The 22817-nt window shown below is 44.9% G+C and overlaps 1 protein-coding gene across 1 annotated transcript; it reads left to right on the top strand.

The window, feature by feature from the left end:
- Nucleotides 1-5: 5 nt before the first annotated feature.
- Nucleotides 6-22576, top strand: Card6 (caspase recruitment domain family member 6). The gene is made up of 4 exons (XM_027401370.2): nt 6-239; nt 8220-8508; nt 14123-14641; nt 20140-22576. Exons 2-4 carry the CDS (start codon nt 8226-8228, stop codon nt 22491-22493), a joined length of 3156 nt encoding a protein of 1051 aa, XP_027257171.1. The 5' UTR covers nt 6-239; nt 8220-8225; the 3' UTR covers nt 22494-22576.
- Nucleotides 22577-22817: the final 241 nt, after the last annotated feature.

The following is a 22817-nucleotide window of genomic DNA, read 5'->3' as shown; positions in this document are numbered from 1 at the left end:
GACTCCACCCTCCTGAGCGTCAGGGGTTCATCTGGAGAGGCGAGGTCCTTAGCTGTTCCTGGCCCCTGCGGCGTTTGCAGTTTTTCAGCAGCTGTACCTTGACACTTGAGCGTTTGCAGTCGGGTCTGGTTCCACGGCGTGGATTCCCGTCGTGGGCATTCTGCGTGACAGCGCCCCTGGCCGTGTGTGCAGCGAGCGGCTGGGACTGGGATCCCGATGCGGGAAAGCCAGCTTCCCAGGTTCGTCTTCTTTGGGACGCTCGCTAGTCCCCATCCCCACCCCCAACCCCCGCAAGGGTAGGAGCTTCGCTCTAACTCAAGCTAATGTCCGGCAGTAGCAAATTGTTTGATCCGGTACAAGAAATCGCACGTAGAGCTTGTTAAACAGCAGTTCCCAGCGCGCTGCCACCAGGAAATCTGCCAGAGCCTTCAGACTTGAGTACAGCTTGGAAGTCTGTACTGTAAAAATGTTCTCTAGATCGTTTTGAAATTAGTGACTCCAGACTTGCTTGATAAACGCTAATCCATCTGTGGCCCGCAACCTCTTCCAGTACAAAACGTGAGGAATATATACAGAAATATATACAGACATTTATGAATAGGGGAAATAATCTCGGCCATATCACCTATGTACTTTTGCTTTCTAAAATATGAGGACTACTAGTCTATCACAGGCAAAATCATAGTAATTGACAGCAGAACAAAATGAACACTAAGGAATCGGAAGATTTTTTTTGTTTTTGTGTTTTTCTTGTTAGCAAATAGTACTTAAGTACTAGTTTCTTCTAGGGAGAGGGAGTAGAAATGAAAATGCATATTCCTTTCCACTCCGAAGTAGTAGACTGGAAGTGGAGCAGTGAGGATATAGGGAGAACTCGAGAGAAAGAAAACAAGCGTTTAAGTGGTTGAACGGAACTATAAATAAGTCTCAGGAGACTGTATGACAAGTTGCTATAAATTAAACATAGATTTAGTTTCAGTTATGGGAAATCAATTCTAGAGGTCCACTTGTAGCATTGAACATACAGATAACAAAGTTGTGATGCACACTTAGAAATCTTTTTTTTTCCCCTTGATCTTTCGGGACAGGGTTTCTCAGTGTAACAGCCCTAGTTGTCCTGGGACGCTCTCTGTAGACCAGGCCGGCCTTGAACTCACTGAAATTCACCCGCCCCTGCCTCCTGAGTGCTGGGATTAAAGGCGTGTGCCACCACCACCCAGCTTAAAAATCTTTTAAGGAGATGAATCTCATGAGTGTTCTTAGCATAATTTTAAAAACATTAACAATTCTGGTGAAAAGCACAAGAAAAGCTTGACTTGACTAAAATTAAAATGGAGTGCTGAGGTGTAGTACTTGACTCACACAGAAGTTCTGGCTTCCATCTCCAGCACGGTACAAAGAAAATTAAAATGTTGGCAAGACTGCCTTCCACCCTTCCAACAGAATATATATCTTTTTCATAGTCTAGGGCAGTGGTTCTCAGCCTTCCTAGTGCTGCAACCCTTTACTATAGTTCCTCATGTTGTAGTGACCCCAAAGCATAAAATTATTTTTGTTGCTACTTCATAATTGTAATTTTGCTACTGTTGTGAATCATAATGTAAATATCTGATATGCAAGGTATCTATCTGATATGTGACCCCTATGAAGGGGTTGCTATCCACTATAGGGAAAAGGGGCCAGCCAAAGGAACACACCTGAGCAGAGCCAAAGAAACACACTTTGGCCCTGCAAACAGAACCAAAGAAATGCACCCTGACCCTGAAACCAGTGCCAAAGAAACACACTTTGACCCTGGAATCAGAGCCAGTGAAAGAAATATACCCTGACCCTAAAACAGAGCCTAAAGGCTAAAAAGGACCAGTGAAAGAAACACACTCAGAAAACTAACCAACCCCCACCCCCCCACCCCCACCCCCCACCCTCCCTCCCCAGCAGGAGATCTAGCCATCCTAAACTCAGGGATTGAAATCTGACCACTCCCACCCTAAAAACTCCACCCCCCCCAAGAATCCCTATATGAACCCTGTGCCTGTTCAGCTTCTGGCTGTCCAGCTGTCTGCTTCCACCCTGGCAGAGGGCAGCCACTCTCCTGGATTCTTCCCTTCCAATAAATCTCTTGAATGAGGTTTGGGTGAGACCTTCCACCGGAGCAGAGATGACCCTGGGCGGAGTAGAGCAAAGCAGGGCTGTTAACACTTTTCACTGGGGAACTCTTTCCCTGAAGAAGGGCTGTAAGCTGCTATGCTTACTGTGACCTGTGGTATTGTCTGGCTCCAAGTGCCAGAATACTTTTCCATCCGAACTGTAACACTCAGTATTCTTTGGCTCCCAAGTGCCACAGTTCATCCCATCTGAGCTGTCAAAATGCTTACACCCACAGCTTAAGAATCACTGCTCTAGAGGCTGCCCCAGACTTTTAATTGCTGTCTTCCATCTTGCAGGCCGATAATAACCCATCTCACATTGTATTACTCCTTCCTTCCTTCCTTTTAAGGCCTCTTGTGATTCTGTCCACCCCCACCTAGACAATTTCTCCATCTCAAGATCAGCTAATCTGAATCCTTAATGCTATCTGCAAGCTCATCTTTTGTCATGTGACCTAAAACTGCTATTTTATGTGGGGTCATCTACTTCACAAGCTATGAAAAATAAGATTCGTGAAGAAAGAGTAGGATAGGCATTAACCACCAGGAGTGTACTCCTGAGAGAGATGTCACTGTCTTTACCCAAGACATACCTAGAACTGAAGACATCAGATAGTGAAATTTTTTTTCTTCTCCATAATGTGAGGGTATGTGTGTGTGTGTGTGTGTGTGTGTGTGTGTGTGTGTGTGTGTGTGTGCTCACACGTGCTGGAAACCTGAAATTTATGCTCTAGAGGCCTAGGAAGTCCCTTTCAGGTTCTACCCAAAAGCTAGGTTTGGGTAGGTCAGCAGTAGCTGAACATTATTTTTTCTTGTTTTCATTTTTTTTTTTTTCTCTGTGTAGCTCTGGCTGCCCTGATGCCCTGTAGACCAGGCTGGCGTTGAACTCACTGAGATCTGCCTGCCTCTGCCTCCTAAGTACTGGGATTAAGGACTTGCACCACCGCCGCCTAGATCCTTTTCATTTTTAAGATAGGGTCTATGAGCCGGGCGGTGGTGGCACTCACCTTTAATCCCAGCACTTTGGAGGCAGAGGCAGGCAGATCTCTGTGAGTTCCAGACCAGCCTGGTCTACAACAGCTAGTTCCAGGACAGCTTCTAAAGCCACAGAGAAATCCTGTCTCGGAAACGAAACGAAACAAGACAAAACAAGACAAAACAAGACAAAACAAGACAAAACAAGACAAAACAAGACAAAAAAAGATAGGGTCTATGTTGCCCAGGCTGGTCTCAAACTCCTGAGGTCCAGTGATCCTCCTGCCTCAGCCTTCCTGGTGCTGGCAAGTAGTGTAGACACATGCTGCCACATTCAGTTAGGCCAGTTCCTGAAACAATGAGCTGTTGTTTTGTTGAGACAAGGTCTCTGTAGCATTGGCTGGCCTGGAACTTGCTGTGTAGACCATGCTGGCTAAGAGCTCATAGAGATCTGTAAGCTTTGCTTTTGGAGCCGTGGGATTAAAGGAGTGTGCCACCATACCCAACTTCAGATTAAGATTTAGCCTAGGTCTAACCCTCTACCATTTTGCCTTCGGCAGCTATAGAGACCATGTTAGTCCTAAATACTGAATTTAAGATCCTATAAAAATCAAATTTTGACCACCAACAATTGGCAGTTTTTTCTTTTTCTTCCCCCTCCACTTCCTCCTCCTTTTTGATGAAATATGTTTTTACTGAAAAATATTGTATGTGAATTTGATCATGTTTTTTTTCCTCGCCCAATTCCCCTCATAATCTCCTCAATTCCCTACCTATCCAACTTTAAATTATTTTTTTCTCTATATTTAAAAAATCAAGGGTGGGGCCGGGTGGCGGTGGTGCACGCCTTTAATCCCAGCACTCGGGAGGCAGAAGCAGGCGGATCTCTGTGAGTTTGAGGACAGCCTGGTATACAAGAGCTAGTTCCAGGACAAAAAAAGAGTATATTTTAGGGGCTGGAGAGATGGCTCAGATGTTAAGAGCACCGACTGCTCTTCCCGGGGTTCTGAGTTCGATTCCCAGCAACCACATGGTGGCTCACAACCATCCTTTATGAGATCTAGTGCCCTCTTCTGGTGTGCAGATATACATGGAAGCAGAATGTTGTATACATAATAAATAAAATCTTAAAAAAAATAAATGAAAAATCAAGGGCTGGAGAGATGGCTCAGAGGTTAAGAGCACTGGCTGCTCTTCTAGAGGACCCAAGTTCAATTTTCAGCAACCACATGGTGGCTCACAAACATCTATAATGAGATCTTGTGCCCTCTTCTGGCATACAGGTGTACATGCAGGCAAAACACTGTATATATAATAAATGAATCTTTTTTTTTTTTTTTTTGGTTTTTCGAGACATGGTTTCTCTGTGTAGCTTTGGAGCCTATCCTGGAGACCAGGCTGGCCACGAACTCACAGAGATCCGCCTGCCTCTGCCTCCTGAGTGCTGGGATTAAAGGCGTGCGCCACCAATGCCTGGCGTAATAAATGAATCTTTAAGAAAACCAAAAACCAATGAACATAAAATAAAAATAAATTATTTTAAAAAGCAAACAGAAAACAAATGAGAAACATGACTCCACTTCAAACCCCACCTCAACCCCCACCCCCATCAAAAAAATACAAAAATGAAAATCATGCAGGCAAAAGAACAGTAAGTCAAAAAATGCCACCTCTTGGGCATGGGACCTACCCTGGAGTGTCATGTACCCAGTGTCACTCCATTGGTAAGAACTGATTTCCTTTCGCTAGCAGGTATCCAGTACAGGTTGCTTTTTGGTCAGGATTGGAGGAGTGGGATCCCATGTCCACTTGCCCTCTCAGTGCTAGGACCCCCATCTGGCGTGAATGTGTGCAAGTCTTTTGCATGCTGCCACAGTCTCTTTGAGCTCATATGTGCATCAGTCCTGTAGTATCTGGAAGACAGTTTCCTTCTTCTAGTACATGCAATCTTTCTACCTCCTCTTCCACATAGATCCCGGAGCCTTGATACAAGGGGTTTGATGAAGACATTCCATTTAGGATGTTGTACTCCAAAGTCTCTCATTTATTGCACATCACCTAGCTCTCATATACTGCAAGAGGAAGCTTCTCTGATGTGGCTTGAGCAAGGCACTGGTCTGTGGCTATAGCAAAATGTCATTAGGAGTCATTTTATTGCTATGCTCCTTTAGCAGAATGATATTAGTAGATTTTCCTCTCGGTCTATGACCTATCTAGTTTCAGATTCTTGGCCACCCAGATATTGTCAGATATTGGTCCCATCTAATGGAATGGGCCTTAAATTCAATCAGAAAGTTTGTTATTCCTATAACATTTAGGCCACTGTTGCTAGTCACTGTTGTAGGTCACAGGCTATGTACCTGGGTGATGACTACCTTTCTCCTCTGGTAGTGTACACAGTATTTCCAGTACCATAAATACTAATTAATAGGTGTGAAATCTCTGGTTGGGCACCAGGTTGACTTCTCTATATTTGATGACATAAGTAATTTGGGAGGCAGTGGCAGGTGGATCTCTGTGAGTTCAAAGCCATCCTAGACCACATAATGAGTTTCTGGACAGCCAGAGCTACATTAGAGAGACCCTGTCTCAAAAAATTAATTTAAATTAAAACTTCTTTTATGTGTCTCCATGTATGGATATGTACCACATTCATGCCTAGTACCAGCAGAGTTCAGAAGAAGGCATTGGATTTCTTGGAACTGGAGTTATGGTTGGTTGTGAGCCACTATATGGGTACTGGGAATCAGACCCAGGTCCTCTGTAGGAGCAATAAGTGCTCTTAACTTTTGAGCCACATCTCTAGCCCTAAAATATATTAGTGTTTAAAGTACAAAATATAAACCCATTTATAATCTCATCCTCAGAAGTAGCCAGTGTTAAAATTTGGATATCTCTTGATTATTTTATAAAAAATTGCTATATATGTGTTTATGTGCACACACACACACACACACACACACACACACTTTTTTTTTTCCTGAGACAAGATCTCACTATACCATCCAGGCCAGCCTAGAACTTGGTATGTAGACCAGACCAGTCTTTGACTCAGAGATCCCTCTGCCTCTGCCTCTCTAGGGTTGAGGTTAGAGGCATGTGTCACCATACCTAGCTTATATACTGTTTTTTTTTTTTTTTGGTCTGCTTATTTTTGAGGCAGGGTCACACTATATAGCCTCAAATAGCCTGGAGCTCTCTTTGTAGACCAAGTTGGCCTCAAATGCACAGAAATCTGCCTGTCTGTGCCTCCCAGTGCTGGGATTGAAGGCATACACTACCATGCCCAGCTTGTTTTTTATTTATTTACTTAATGGGTTCTATAACTTGCTGTTTTCCAAAATATTATAAAGTGGTTATCATCATTTATCAAGTCCTACTTTATCCTTTTTTTACAGTCTAGTAGGATGCTGGAGAGACTGCATAGCAGTTAAGAACACTGACTACCCTTTCAGGGAACCAGTATTGAACCAGGATTCAATTCCCAGCACACACATCATGATATCTCACAAATAAATCAAATCTTAACAGTTCAATAGTTCTTTGGTGGGCTGGGTGTGGTGGCATACTTTTTTGATCCCAGCACTCCAGAGGCAGAAACAGGCAGATCTCTGTGAGTTCAAGGCCAGCCTGGTCTACAGAGTGAGTTCTAGGACAGCCAAGGCTGTAAAATAGAGAAACCTTGTCTCAAAACAAAACAAAACAAACCCATATTATATATATGCATATATATACTATATATAATAATATATTTGATATTTACTACTATCATTTATTTCACAGAGCCCTGATTTATGGAAATTTAGGTTATTTTTGATTTTCTGCTGTTATTATACTTTTAGAATTTTTATATGTATATTTTTGGCATGTATCTAATATTTTCTTTAAACTTATTTTGTTATGTATATGAGTTTCTTGCATGTATGTATATATGTGTACCATGTGTATGCCTGGTGCCCAGAAGAGGGAGTCAGTTCTCTTAGCACTGGATTTATGGATGGCTCTGAACCACCACCTTGTGAATGTGGGAACCGAACCCCGGCCAGATCTTCTGTAAGAGTAGCTAGTGTTGGGGCTGGAGCGATGGCTCAGGGGTTAAGAGCACTGACTGCTCTTCCAGAGGTTCTGAGTTTAATTCCCAGCAACCACATGGTGGCTCACAACCATCTGTAATGTGATCTGGTGCCCTCTTCTGGCACACACTGTATAAATGATAAATAAATAAATAAATCTTAAAAAAAAAAAAAGAGAGTAGCTAGTGTTCTTCCTGCTAAGCTGTCTCTCCAGCCCCTGAATTTCCAAGGTAGGATTGCTGGATTGAAAGTTACACATTTTAAATCGTTACCTAACTCTCACTATTTACCTGCATATTGAAGATTACTCTCCACAAATCAATCAATGAATTTACATTTCTGTCATCATATTATGGTGCCCAGGGCAGGAACACCTAGCTCAACTTGAAGTTCAAGGGGAACTTCCTTGGGGAAGGCCTTAGCCTCACTTCATGTCTTGTCTTTTTTTTACTGAGAGAGGGTCTCTCCGTGTGGTCCTGGATGGCTTACAATACAGTGTAGAATAGGCTAACCCTGATTCTCCTGCCTCTGCTTTCTGAATGATAGGATTATAATGTGTGTGCTACCATTTGTGGCATGTTTCCCACTGCCCAGTATTAATGAAACTCAGTCTTGTGATCAAAGAGCAGAGAGGATTAGGGGTGTCCTCGAGTGGCAGAACATCATGAGACCTTGGGTTCTGTGCTCAGCAAACACAGACCCCCACACACACAGACCCCCCCCCCATAGACACACACAACACACACACATACACACACACACACACACACACACACACACACACACACACACACACACACACAGAGCAGATAAAGCGAAATCAAGTACAACAGGAAATCAGCTCCAGGGTGCTCAGGACTGATTCACTTCCTGTGTGTGTTCCTGTCTGGCCTCTCCAACAATAGGTATTCTTGACATATTTTTATCTTTGCTAAGTGGAATTCCCATCTTTCCTTCTTTCTTTCCTTTTTAAATTACATTTCTTTACTTGCCAGAATGACTTAATCCATTTCCTGGTTCTTAGAAAGCAATGGCTACCGAGAGTGCTTCCTCCGAAATCATAGAAAGACAAAGAACCAAGTTGCTTACTGTCCTCCAGCAAGACCCCGATTCGCTCTTGGACACATTAACCTCTCGGAGACTGATTTCTGAGGACGAATATGAGATGCTAGAGGAAATTACAGATCCCCTGAAGAAAAGCCGGAAGCTGTTAATTGTGGTACAGAAGAAGGGAGAGGAGAGCTGCCGTTGTTTCCTCAAATGTTTGTCTAATGCATTTCCAGAAGCAGCTACCACGTTGGACTTGAAGCACGGTAAGCTGATTTTTCTTCTCTCTCTCTCTCTCTCTCTCTCTCTCTCTCTCTCTCTCTCTCTCTCTCTCCCTCTCTCTCTTTACTTTTAAAGGAAGGGAGAAAGCAGATTTTCCAGAAAAGAAAGAAAGAATTGTTGCCTGTTGTTTGGATTGGACTTCCTAAGGTGGTTCTTACTGAAATGTGAAACAGAAGGTGTAGTTTTTAAAGCAGGGAACAATGGATTTCATTGATTTAGGAGACTGGTAATTGCTGATCAGACTGTTCCAGTTGTTCTTCTGCCACCATCAGGTGCTCACCGTTCCTGCTGGGACTTGGAAAGAGCACACCATTAGTAATGGCACTAGCTAGGACTTTTTGAGCAGTGCCTTTGGATAGCTACTTGGGGGGGCATTTTATTAAACCAGCAGGGGGGGTCAGTAACTTTCTGTTCTCTGTGATAAAATGCCAGCAGAATAGTAGTTTCTAAAAGTGTAATTTCTCCATTTGATTAATACAAGTTTTAAGTCTTGAAAGTAATACTCTATAAAATGTGATTGTTTTCTTTCTTAAAAAAAAAAATCACTTTTGCCAGGCATTGGTGGTGCACACCTTTAATCCCAGCACTCGGGAGGCAGAGGCAGGTGGATCTCTGTGAGTTCGAGGCCAGCCTGGTCTACAGAGCGAGTACCAGGATAGGCTCCAAAGCTACACAGAGAAACCCTGTCTCGAAAAACCAAAAGAAAAAAAAATCACTTTATTCTCATTAACTCACAAATAAAGCACAGCTAGTTTAAGGAAGCCATTCAAAAAAATGTCCAATCCCAAACTTCTGTGTCACAATGACACAGAATGGCTGCTCTGAAGCCATGGGACTTCACTTAGGGTTTTATTCTTCTTCCCTCCCTCCCCCCTCTCTCCCTCCCTTCTTTCCTCCCCCCCTCCCTTCTTTCCTTCTCTTCCTGTCCGGTGTCCATTCTGTCCCCTTCCCAGTGTCCATACCCTTGTCCACCTAGTCCCTGTGTCAGTCCCAGTCACCATGTCCATCCCTGTGTCCATCTCAGTCCCCATCCCAGTGTGTCCCCATCCCGTCATTGTCCCAGTATCCATCTCCAGCCCCATTCCCCTGTCCATCCCGTGCCCTTCCCAGTCCCAGTGTGGGAGTTGCAGTCCCCGTGTCTGCCCTGTCCCCATGTCCGCGCCCTGTGTCTGCCCCCCTTCCCGTTCCGGTGTCCTTCCCAGTCCGTGAGTCTGTCCCCGATCCTGAGACCCCCCCCCCAGTGTCAGTCTCTATGCTGTCCATCCCTGTGTTTGCCACATCCCTGTGTCCCCCTCTTCGTCCCCAAGTCTGTTCCCTGTGCCCGCCCCATCCCCTTGTCCGACCCCATCTCCATCTTGTGTCCTTCCTGTCAGAGAGTACGTCCCAGTCCCAGTCCCTGAGTCCCCCTCCCCCTGTCCATCCCCACCCAAGTCCCTGCTCCTTGTCTGCCCTGTCCCTGTATCCACCCCTTCCCAGTGTCTGTCCCAATGTCTGCCCCGTCCCTGTTTCTGTTCCGGCCCCACTTCCCCGTGTCCACCCCATCCGCCCCCACCCTGTGTCCTTACCCCATCCCGGTTTCTGACCCTATTCCCGTGTCCCCCTCTTCTAGTCACCGTGTCCACTGCCCGGTCCCCATGTCTGTGCCTCTCCTTGAGTCTGCGCCCCCCTCCCCGTGGCCGTCAACGTCCCAGTGTCCATCCCCGTGTCCCTCATTGTGTCCTTCCCGACCCCATTCCCATGGCAGTCCCTGTCAACCCCATCCCCGTGACCGCCCCCCTCCCGGTGACCCCCCCTCTGTCCAGTCCTTGTATCTGTCCCGGTGCCCTTCCCTGTCCATGAATCAGTCCCCGAGTCCCCTTCCCAGTGTCTGTCTCCATGTTGTCCCTGTCCCCAAGTCCTTCCTCGCATCTCAGTTCGGTCTCCAAGTCAGTCCCCTGTTTTAGCCCCCATCCCCGTGTCCGTCCCTGTCCGACTCTCTGCCCAGTGTCTGCCCCGTCCTTCCCTGCCCCTGTGTTGGTCCCCGTGTCTACCCTTCCTGTGTCCTTCCCTGAGTCCCTCTCCCTGTGTCCGTCCCCATAGAGTCCCATCCCCAAGTCCGGTCCCACGTCCGCCCTGTCCCTGTGTCTGTCCCTGTCCATCCCGTGTCTCCCCCTGCCCTGTCCCCATCCCCATGTCCCTTCCAGTCCCGTGTCTGCCCCCCCCCCGTCCATCCTTGACTCGGTCCCGTGTCCCCCTGTGTCCCCTTCCCTGTGTCCACTCCCCCCACCCTTGTCGGCCGCATCCCCGTGTCCGACCCAGTGTCTGTCCTTGTCCCCATGTCTGCCCCGTCCCCGTGTTCCCCCTCCCCGTGTTCCCCCTTCCCATCCCCGTGTCCTTCTCTGTCTGAGAGTCGTCCCTGAGTCCTCCCCATCCCAGTGTCTGCAACCAAGTCTGTCCCTGTGTCTGCTCTGTGTCCATCCCGTTTGCGTCCCTGTCCCCTCCCCGTGTTCATCCTTGTCCCCGTGTCTTTCCCTGCACCCCTTCCTAGTGTCCCCTTCCCCAGTCCATCCCTGTGTCCTTTCCCATCCCTGTCCCTGTCCCTGCCCCGGCTCCCCCTTCCCCGTCCCCCCACCCCCATCCTGTCCCGTGTCCTTCCCCGGTCCCAGTGCCTGCCCTTTCCAGTCTGCGAGTCAGTCCCTGTCCCCATCCTGAGTCCCCCCTCCCTGTGTCGGCCCTGTCTGTGTATCTGCGCCTTCCCAGTGTTGTCCCCTTCCCGAGTCATCCCTGTGTCCTTTCCCTTCCCCATGTCTGCCCTGTCTCCCCCTCCCCCCGTTCCCCCATCCCCCATCCTGTTCCAGTGTCCGGGTCTGACCCCAAGTCTGTGTCTGTCCTCGACTTTGTGTCCTCCCCAACCCGGCGTCCCCCATCTCGGTCCCTGCCCCTGCCCCCACGCCCCTGACACACACTCTCTCCTCTCTCCTCTCTCTCTCTCTCTCTCTCTCTCTCTCTCTCTCTCTCTCTCTCTCTCTCTCTCTCTCTCTCTCTCTCTCTCTCTCTCTCTCCTCTCTCAGAACAAGGTTTCTCTGTGTAGCCATGATTTTCCTGGAACTCACTTTCTGGATCAGGTTGGCTTTGAACTCAAAGAGATCCACCGCCCTCTGCCTCCTGAGTGCTTTGGAATACATTTTATTCATTCATCCAAATAAAAAGAGAAAAAAGGAGCCGGGCATTGGTGGCGCACGCGTTTAATCCCAGCAGAGGCAGGTGGATCTCTGTGAGTTCGAGGCCAGCCTGGTCCCCAGAGCTAGTGCCAGGAGGCTTCATAGCTACACAGAGAAACCCTGTCTCGAAAAACAAAAATAAAAAACAAAACAAAACAACAACAACAACAAAAAAAGAGAATCAAGGAATTATAGTGGAGTTCATATACTATATTTTAACTATTTTCCCCTACCCTAGTCCTTCCCAGAAAAAATATTGTATGAAAAAATATTTTTCAATAAAAAGTAACTCTAAACCTTCTTTCATGACTCATGCCCCTTTGCCAGCATTCTGTCCTTAGTCATGTAATGCTAACTTCTCCTGGTCTCCTTAAATTTTATACTAAACCCATACTCATACTTGCTCATATATATACATGGATACATTATAAACTATGATCTCTATATAAGGAAGAACATGAAAATTAACAGCAGAATTGCCATATGACCCTTCGTTCTCTTCCTGGGGTGTATACCAGAGAACTACATATTATATCACATAGATATTTGTACATACATGTTCACTGCTGCGCTATCTGTGAGAGCAAGGGCATGGAACCAGCCTAATGTCCACCCACAGGTGAATGGATAATAAAAAAAAAATGAGGTTCTCTGTGGAATATTTTTCAGCTGTAAAGAAAAATAAAATGACATTTTTAGGAATATGTATGGATCTGGAAAGTATCATATTAAATGAGTTAATCCAGAGTTAGAAAGAAAAACCTGCATGTTAATATGTATTTTTTAAAATAGCACAACTATTTTATGGGAGTAAGTGTGGTATTTTATTGTATATAAACAGTGTATCAGATAGCAAGGTTGTTCGTATATGTTTTCCTCAAACACTGTTGGGACTGAAACACCAGGCTGACCCCGCCCCCTGACAGTGGGGACGGGCATGAACAGTGATGTGCCTTGTCACTCCTTAAGCAGTATGGACCTTCGTGAGGACTGCACATGTGCGAGCTCCGAGCCTCCTCCTTTTAAGCCTACGCCCTCATCCCTCTAATCTCTCTCTCTCTGTTTCCGGTGGTCAACTACTAATTCTTCTCTCTTACCCATGTCTCTCTTCCCTTCCTCTCTTTGCTTCCTTACTCTTACTCTTCTCTTCATCCTCGCTCTTACCTTTCGCTCTCCTACCGTCTCTCTGTCTCTTTTACTCTCAAGCTCTCTTACCTTCCTGTCTCCTCTCTCCCAGTCTGTCTCTCCCCCTCACGCACTCCCTCTCCCGCTCTGTAATAAACTGGTTAATATAATCTCTGTAGTTCATGTTCCATCTCCATAGCGCACATCTTTCTAATTTAAGCAACATGACAACACTTACCATGTCAAAACCCTTTCTACCAGAGCTGGGGAGACTGGTAAAATGCTTGCTGTGCAAGCATGAGGATCTGAATTCAGATTCCCAGTATCCACCTGTGGTAGTGTGTGTGCATGTGCATGTGCAAGGTAGTGTGGGATGGTAGAGACAAATAGATATGGTTCTGGAGCTTGCTGGTCAGCTCTTCTCGACGGTGAAGAAGACAATCCAACTCCAACCTCTGGGCCGCACAGGCATGTGTACAGACAGGTGCACACAGAAACACATGGTCTTCTATACTAATTATTTGTAAGTATGCACAAGTACTAATTATTAGATGGTTCTTCCCACTTCACTTAATTTAAAATAGTCCTCCATAGCCATGCCCAAAGGCCAACCCAATGTAGAAAATTCTCCAGAGATTCTCTTCCCTGGTGATTCTAAGTTGTATTGACAATTAAAACTAACCTTCACAAGCCTCATATGCCTGGAAAAATAGCTTTTACTATTTGTAGAATACACTATTCCAGTACAGTAGTCAACTCATTCATTAGGAGTTACTGGGGTTTCCTTATCCCAAAGAGCTCTGAGTATGGGTCGCATTAAGTGTATAATTAACACAATTATTAATTTAATTATAGTAATTCATATTAACATAATTAAGTCATAACAAATACATTTTCTCCACTAATTTATGAGGCTGCTCTGAGAGACAGCAGTTGATTTGATTTTTCTCTCACAAAAAAGGAAGTTCTCATGATTGATTGGTTTCTATGCACATTAGATTAGGCATAATGGGCATTGGAGCTTCTAGTGAAATGAAGAAGAGAGACTGATTGCATTCCTGTAGCTTCAGCTAGTGGGGAAGGTCGAGGAACAAACATATTTGAGCTCAAGCGTTTGGGCCAGCCTTGGCAACACAGACAACTCTGTCTGAAAGAAAGGAAAGAAAAAGAAAAAGAAAGTGAGCGGGTAATGCTTTGAGGACTTGAGACTCAAGGTGATTTAAAATCCTTTCTTTGGAAAAACTGAGGCAATAATGAAATTTTTTCTTTTCAGAAGTCCCACAGCAGGCGACTGAAGCAGCCTGGTCTCTGGTGGGGAGAGAGGATGCAGCAGATCCCTATTCCTTCAGGAGAAAAACCTCAGAGAATGAAGAGATTGCAGAGCTCTCTGAAGAGAAAGAATGTGTGGATTGGGAAACATCTGAGTCTTTCATGTATGAGGAAAGTAGCCATGATAGGGAAACTGCAGGCTCCTCCAGGGAGAGCAAGCATTCACTTGGAAGAGTTGAGTATGAAGTTCCAACGAGTATCACATACTTAAATGATGGACAAAGATACGAGGAGCCGGACGATTCTCTGTACTTAGGAGAAGGGGAATATGAAGAGTCTGTTGGGTACCCTGAAGATGTTGAGACCATTGTAGAGGAAGGGGATTTCGATGACCTAGAGTGCTTTGTATATGATGGTGAAGAGGAACGGGAGTATGAAGAAACCATGGGGCTTTCTCATGAAGAAAGTTGTGAGGCTTCAGAAAGCGGCATTTCATTGGAAGAGGAAGAGAGACGCACTGAAGGTATGGAGACTATGTAGTTAGACATCTTATGGAGAGACATACTGGAGAGGGGGCATGATAGGGCTAATCAACTAATCAGAAATCTGGTGTTTCTCTAAGAGGGATTTTCTGGAGGCGGGTATTGAACAAAGGAGTTCCCAAGTCTGGAGAAGTGGGAGACTGTAAAGTAGAAAGAGTCAGTGTCCAATGGAACTAGATTTGAGGGCTTCATCTGGCTAGCCAAATCTGTGACTGCTCGAGCCCCTTGTTTCAAATGGCATCGTGAACCAGGGTTGGTGGCTCATGCCTGAAGTCCTAGCACTCAGGAACCTGGGGCAGAAGGATTACTGAAAATTTGAGCCCAGCCTAAGGCACATAGTGAGTGTCAGGCTAGCCAGGACTACACACTGAAAAGCCTGTTTCAAAAAACCATAAAACAAACAAACAAACAAACGAAAAAAGAGGCTCGATACCTGTATACAACCTCTACACATTCTCTTACATGTTTTATTATTTTTAAAATTACACTTTTAGTTTAACTAATACATAGTAACATGCATATTTATGAAGTACATTATATTGTTTCAATAAATATAAGCAATGTGTAATAATCAGCTGAGGGTAATTGGCATAGTTATTTTCTAAACATGTATGATTTCTTTGGGGGCACATTCAGAATCGTCTCTCTGGGTGTGGGGGTCCATGCAGGTAATGGCAGCACTCTGGAAACTGGGAAAGGAAGACTAAGAGTCTGATATCAGCCTGGGCTAATGAAGTCCTGTCTCAAAGTAGACACAAAGCAAAGTAGCTCTCACACTAGCTGGTCTAGAGAAATTAATTTTTCTCAACCAAAGATGTACTGTGATACAAAATATTTGAAGTTACTCTTCCATTTCATGGGATTACCCAGCTTTTTAATCATGTTTATGTATGTATGTATTTGTGTGTGTGTGTGTGTGTGTGTGTTGGGAGGGGTGTGGAGGTTAGAGGTCAACTTTCAGGATTTGTTTTCCTCCTTCCACCATGTGAGTCATAAGGGTCCAACTCAGGTCATCAGGCTGGCAGAAAGTACCTTTGCTTGCAGAGCCATCTTGCTGGCCCTACAAGTTATTCTTTTTTTAAAAAATTTAATTAGTTCATGTATGTATGTATGTATGTATGTATGTATGTATGTATGTATGTATGTATAAGTGCTCTGTCTGCATGCATGTCTGCATTCCAGAAAAGGGCATCGGGTCCTATTATAGATGGTTGTGAGCCACCAAGTGGTTGCTGGGAAGTGAACTAAGGACCTCTGGAAGCATAGCTAGTGATTCTGGTTGAGTCATTTCTCCAGCCCTAGAAGTTATTCTTAACTATTTGCACTCTACTGCACATTAACCATCCCTCTATCTTTCTCTTCCCACTGCAAGCTCCTGTGTGCTTTAAATCACTCCCAGAGTACTCATACCAACAAAATGTAAGTTCTATGTAAATAGTTATTTTTCAGGGACTAATAATAAGAAAAAAGTTAGTCATCGTCTTCAGAATAAACATAATATTGCCCCAAATATTCATGATCTGAAGGTTATTGAATTGCAGATTCAGAGTCTTGAATATGGTATGCTGTCCATATGAGCAGAAGTTAACACTGATTATCAGTACATAGATTTCTCAAGTCACTTCCCATCATGCAGCAGGGGATGCCTTTTTTATTTTTTATGTGTTTTTTTTTAAAAGCAATGAGTCTTTATTGTTTAACAAGTTAATTTTTTTAAGATTTTATTTATTTATTATGTATACATCATTCTGCTTCCATGTATATCTGCACACCAGAAGAGGGCATCAGATCTCATAATGGATGGTTGTGAGCCATCATGTGGTTGCTGGGAATTGAACTCAGGACCTTTGGAAGCGCAGTCGGTGCTCTTAACATCTGAGCCATCTCTCCAGCCCCTTTATGTATGTTTTAATTAACTTATTTGCCAACATAGCCAGGTGGTGGTGGCGTGCACCTTTAATCTCAGCACTTGGTAGGCGGAGGCAAGCTGATCGTTTTGAGTTGAGGCCAGCCTGGTCTACAGAATGAGTGCCAGGACAGGCTCCAGAGCTACACAGAGAAACTTTGTCTAACAAACAAACAAACAAAAAACTTATTCACTGACAATCTCATATATGAATCAAAGTTCATATATTCAGGTTACATATACCACCCTCTTTGATCGCACACCCCAGCTCCTCCTGTACCCAACAAGTCTCCTGCCCACTGTCAGGTCCTTTTGTTTTGTGACTCATTGAGTTGTCCAGGGCCACCCTGAGGGGCATCAGTGTTCAGTTAAACACTGGAACATGAGTGGCTCATCAACTGCTGATAGCTCCTCTCAGCCATCCATGACAATGTCCATAAAAGCAGAGTTTTGTGCAGGCCCTGTGCAGGCAGCTGCATCCCCCATGAATTCATGAAAACAATGACCATTTCATGCCTGGAAGACAGCATTTTTAGGCCCATGTCCCTATCTATCCCTTCATCCACGATGTTCTCTGTGCATTGGGAAGGATCAGGTGAATGTTCCTGTAAGTGCTAAGCACTGGCTAGTCACTTATGCTCAACACCTTGACCAGCTGTGAGACTCTATAGCCTTGAAGTCACCATGTATCTGAGGATGACTTTGAGTTTCTGATCCTCCAGCTTCCACCTCTAAAGTTGATCCATCACACATGGTTTTATTTGGTGCTAGAGATGGAACCTGTATGTATGCCAGTCAAGCATACTACTGCCTGATCTGTATCTCCAGCCACTAGCTATTCACTTTAGAAATTACCTTCTGTTTTCAGATTAAAGCAACTTTTAATTTTAGTGGCTTCATAACCAGAAAGAGATTGGATTTTGCAGCTTTAAGTTTTAACCATTGAAGTGGAAACCATCAGTAGAGGAACTTACAGTGCATAGTGGAGGTCTCAGGATGTCTGAGTCTGGTCCATAGATTACCATCCTGACACAGAGACATTTTTTTTAAGTATACAATTAGTGATTTTTATTTTTTTAAATCATTTTTTTATTTGAATTAGAAACAAGATTGTTTTACATGATAATTCCAGTTCCCTTCTCCCTCCGGTCCTCCCCCCAACTCCCCCCCCAACTAAAACCCTACCCATCACATATCCTTTCTTCTATTCTTCCCCTGACTCAACCTTTCTGCTCCCTCATGACCTCTGCATCCTTCCTCTTCTTCCCTTCTCATTCTCGTAGCTCTCTCCCCCCTCTTCCCATGCTCTCAATTTGCTCAGGGGATCTTGACCTTTTCCCCTTCTCCAGGGAGCCATGTATGTCTCTCTTAGGGTCCTTCTTGTTTACTAGCTTCTCTGGCAGTGTGGATTGTAGGCTGGTAAAACTTTACACTATGTCTAAAATCCACATATGAGTGAGTTCATACCATGTTTGTCTTTTGACACAGAGACATTTATGTGTGCAACCCTTTCCTTTTTTGAGTACTATAGAGATTTGTTAAAAATGAAAGTAGAGTCAGTAAGATGACTTGGAGTGAACCAACTCTTGAGTGTTATCCTTTGACTGTCACATGCATGCCATGGTATGTGCATTCACACACACACACACACACACACACACACACACACACACACACACACACACACACACCCCACTGAAAGTACAAAAGAATTTGATGTGTGAGTAAAAGCATAGAATAGACTCTAAAGAGCAGGCCTGTGCTCTACCAAACATTTAGCTCAAGAACCTTTTCTTTGAGACAGGGTCTTGTGTATCTCAGGCAGTCCTCAGACTTACTATGTAGCCAAGAATGACTTTGAACTTCATATACTTCTGCTTCTCTCTCCCAAGTGCTGGGAGTATAGGCTTGTGCTATCTCCTATTTTTTGTTTGTTTTCTTGTTTGTTTATTTTCCAGTGCCAGGGATTAAACACATGACTTCATAAACTCTAGATGAGCATTGTACCAACTGAGCTATACCCCAAGACCAAGTTTTATTTATACCTTACGTTATATAGGGCACAATGATATGTGTTTGTAAATCCTAGCATTTGGGAGGTAGAGGGAGGAGGACCAAAGCCATCCTGAGCTACCTGAAACCCTGACCCACACCTGCCCCAAGCTCCTGGGAACAACAAAACAAAATAGATGAAACATCTTGTGCTATCTTGCCATCTGTTCTGAATAAAACCTGCTCTGGTTTTTCTCTACCAGTACTATTTCTAGTAACTAGAAAAATATATGTAAAAATGGGAGATAAGGATAAAACAGAAACAGTGTGTAATTTTTTAAAAGCAGAGCAAAGATAGATTTATTGAGGGAAAGTGAAGAGAATGTCCAAGAATGTAAGGGGTTCCAAATGAGGAATACCCAGTATGTAAATTCTGATACTGTTTAATTACATTTTATTTTGTGTGCATGTGTATGAGCATATGTATGAGCATGTGTACGATGGCATGCATGTAGAGGTCAGAGGACAGCTTGTGGGAGCTGGTTCTTACCTTCTACTATGTGAGTCCAGGGGATGACACTCAGTTTGTCAAGCTTACTAACCATCTTTTATAGGGTAAAAAGTTTGAGCTCACTTCTGGGTTTTGAAAACCTACTAATCCCTTAGTCTGAAATCCCACCAATCCCTGATCTTGAAATCACACCAATGCCTGAACTCACCCAAGCTCAAGACTTGACATTCTACCAGTCTCCACCATGGAAATCTCTACCTTGGAGCACTCCACCCCCAAGGAGCCCTATATAAGCCTGCCTCCCACTTAGTTCTCCGCTGCTTTGCTTTTCGCAGAGCAGAGGCAGACTCCCTCTGTGACTTTCTCAATGAATGTTTTGTGTGAGGTTTGTTGTGTGTAGTGTAACTTTGTGGTATTCCTTGGCTCCAACTATAAGGATACTTTCCCCTTCAGAGCTGCAACACTTGCATTGGGGAAGCCTTTCTCTTTTCGGGCTGTAACCCTTGTAATTAGAAAAACTTTTCCCTTCAGAGCTGCAATATTTGATTGGGGAAGCCTTTCTCCTCAGACATATTTGTGGGGGACATTTTCTTGATTGATAATTGATGTGGGAGAGCTCAGCCCACTGTGGGCAGTGCCACCCTTCCTAGGCAGGTTCTCTAGTTGTATTAGAAAGCAGGCTGAACAAGCCGGGAAGAACAAGCTTGTAAGGAATTTTCCTCTATGGCCTTTGCTTCAGTTCCTGCCTTCAGGTATTCCTGCCTTGAGTTCATGTCTTGGAATTCTTTTTATGATAGACTGTGACTGGGATATGTAAGCTGAAATAATCCCTTTCCCCTCCCAGGTGCTTTTGGTCAGTGTCTTTATTACAGCAACAGAAAACAGACTAAGACACATACTATGCAAAATTAGTATGCCTCTTAGAAGGAAAACAGGGCAGGAAGGGTGGTGAAAGGAGACTTTGATTTTGTATTGTTTCAACCTTTGGCAGTGAAATTGTCAGTGACATGTTTTTAAGCAAAGGACACAGATTCTGAACAAGGCAATAATGAGAACTCTCTGCATTACAGAAAGGAAGAGAGTATTTCACCATGTCCTGTCCTGTTTGAACATGGATAGAAGCAGAAAGCTTCTCCCAGAGTTTGTGAAGCAGTTCTCCATAGACCGAGGAAGTGAGTGGACACCTTCAACTCTGGGAGATTTAGCCTGGAATTTCCTGATGAAAGTTCAGGCACTAGACCTGACAGCCAGAGATTTTATCCTTAGGCCCAAGATGGTGGATGAGGTGAGCAAAGGGGAATTGCTGGCTGGAATAGAGAATTTAGAAATTGAAGACATACAAACCATGGATCCCCTCGACGTCCTTTGTGCCTCCATGCTTTGTTCAGATACCTCTTTGCAACGTGAAGTCATGTCAAACATGTACCATTGCCAGTTCGCTCTTCCCCTACTGTTGCCAGATGCAGAAAATAACAAAAGCATCTTAATGCTGGGGGCCATGAAAGACTTAAAGCCATATCCAGTGCAGTCCTCAGGAGGGTCCCCCAGAGAAACAGAAAAATTTCTGATTTCCATGAAGATGCCAGTCGTCTCTTTTGTTCGACTAGGACCCTGTAGCCTCTCCAAGTCCAAAATCCTTAACACACTGCTCAGTTCCTCCCAACAGAAGCCACACAAAATCTTTCTCCATCAGGATTTTTCTGTTCCCATGCTTCCTCGGCAAATTTCTGGTGGCCTGGTGGAGGTAGCTTGGTGTTTTCCTGACAACAAGGAGCTAAAGGAAACTCCTCCTGTTTTCCAAAAGCCTGTTGCCGTGGCCAACTTGCATGGAGATCTTGAAAGCTTTTGGATACAATTTGGTTTTCTGGTGGAAGTTTCCTCAGCTGTGTTCTTTTTCACTGACTGCCTTGGTGAGAAGGAATGGGACTTGCTGAGGTTTTTAGGAGAAGATGCTTTTGAAAGATGCTACTTTGTCCTCAGTCCCCAGGCCAAGGAGAGTAAAGAGGCCCAGATTTTCCAAAGGATCCTGGGACTGAAGCCGTCACAGCTACTGTTTTGGGAAGTGGAGGAAGCTGGGGATAGAAGGAAGATGATGGAGGCCCTTCAAGCTGCCCTCCAGGAAGTAACGTCCTCTTCACTCAGATGTGTGTCCCTAGAAGATATGGCCTCTCTGGCCAGGGAGTTGGGGATTCAGGTAGACCAGGACTTTGGAATCACTCAAGATATTCAAGATTCCCCCAGAATGACTGACGATGAGAACCAACAAATACGTAGTCAGACAAAAAGCCCATCTGAAAGCCGAGCTCAGGTGCCAATCAGAGAGCCTGGAGCCCAACATGAGGACAGCCAGAGTTCTCAGAACCTGCACCAGACTCCAGTATTGGTGCTGCATCCAGTCCGCCCATGGCCTCTGCCTACTACATTTGGAAGTAACTTTTACCATGTTTCCTTGAAAGCCCCCTGGGTTCTGAGCTCCCACTTTGGGTCACAGCAGAGAGCTAAATGGTTCTATCCTTTGCCCCATCAGAATACAAGGGTTCACAGTGGAGGCAAAAGCTTTGGTAATCAGCACTTCCAACCCTGGAGATTTTATTCGGGGCAAAGATTCATGAAATTTTCAGGAGCTTCTCGGGGGTATCACTCCAGTGGAACATTTGGGAGATCACAAAGACAGACTTCTCGTGTACAGACCCTTCCTGAGAGCCTACAGGCAGAGAGAACCCTTCAAAGGCCTGGAACAGTGGTCTCTCCTGTAGGTCACTCTCATTCTCCCGGCTTACAAGCAACAAAAGCAGCCAGGAACCCACAGCCTGTGAAAGCCTATGCCCAGAGGATGCACCCGAGTGGCGTAACTAGAAAACCTATGAGGGCAGTTTCTCAGACTAAGTACCCTCATTCTCCATCCTGTCAGCCAACAGGGGCTGTTCAAGAAGGAAAAGTATCAGTTCCTCATCAAGGATCTCAACAGATGACAAAAGGAAGGTCTTCAGATCCAGCTTTCCAAGCAGGGTCTCAATCCATGTCTGGGAGTAAACTTTCATCTACCTTCCAGTTCAGCTCCCATCAACCGAAGTTCCAGGTCAAACATGTCGAGCCAGAGCCCATTCAATCTTCTCAGAAAAAAAACTCTCATTCCCAGCCCTCCCAAGTTAAACCCCCTCATCCTCAGTCCTCCCAAGCTAAATCCCCTCATCCTCATCCCTCCCAGGCTAAACCCCCTCATTCCCAGCCCTCCCAAGATAAACCCCCTCATTCCCAGCCCTCCCAAGCTAAATCTTCTCCATCCAGATCTACTCAGTTCAAGCCACATAGACCCCATCAGTCCCAATCTAAGCCTTTCCAACCTAGATCTACCCAACATACATCATCGAAGACCAAGCCTTCACAGGCCAAGACCTGCTACCCAAGAGCAGGGAAACGTTAAGGAGCATACCCCAGAGAGCCAGGAAGTATGTCTTTTTTTTTTTGTATTATATTTTTATTTAAATTAGAAACAAGCTTGTTTTACATGTCAATCTCAGTTCCTCCCCTCCTCCCCTGCCCCCACCCCCAACACTCATCCCATGGCATCCCCTTTCTGCTCCCCAGGGAGGGTGAGGCCTTCAATGGGGAATCTTCAAAGTCTGTCAAATCATTTGGAGCAGGGCCTAGGCCCTCCCCCTTTTGTCTAGGCTGGGAGAGTTTCCCTCTATGTGGAATGGCCTCCCAAAGTCCATTCGTATACTAGGGATAAATACTGATCCACTAC

Source organism: Cricetulus griseus, chromosome 2 (genome assembly GCF_003668045.3).
Source record: "Cricetulus griseus strain 17A/GY chromosome 2, alternate assembly CriGri-PICRH-1.0, whole genome shotgun sequence".
Classification (NCBI taxonomy): domain Eukaryota; kingdom Metazoa; phylum Chordata; class Mammalia; order Rodentia; family Cricetidae; genus Cricetulus; species Cricetulus griseus.
Note: the sequence above shows the minus strand (reverse complement) of the source record. Positions and strands in the feature narration are given on the sequence as shown.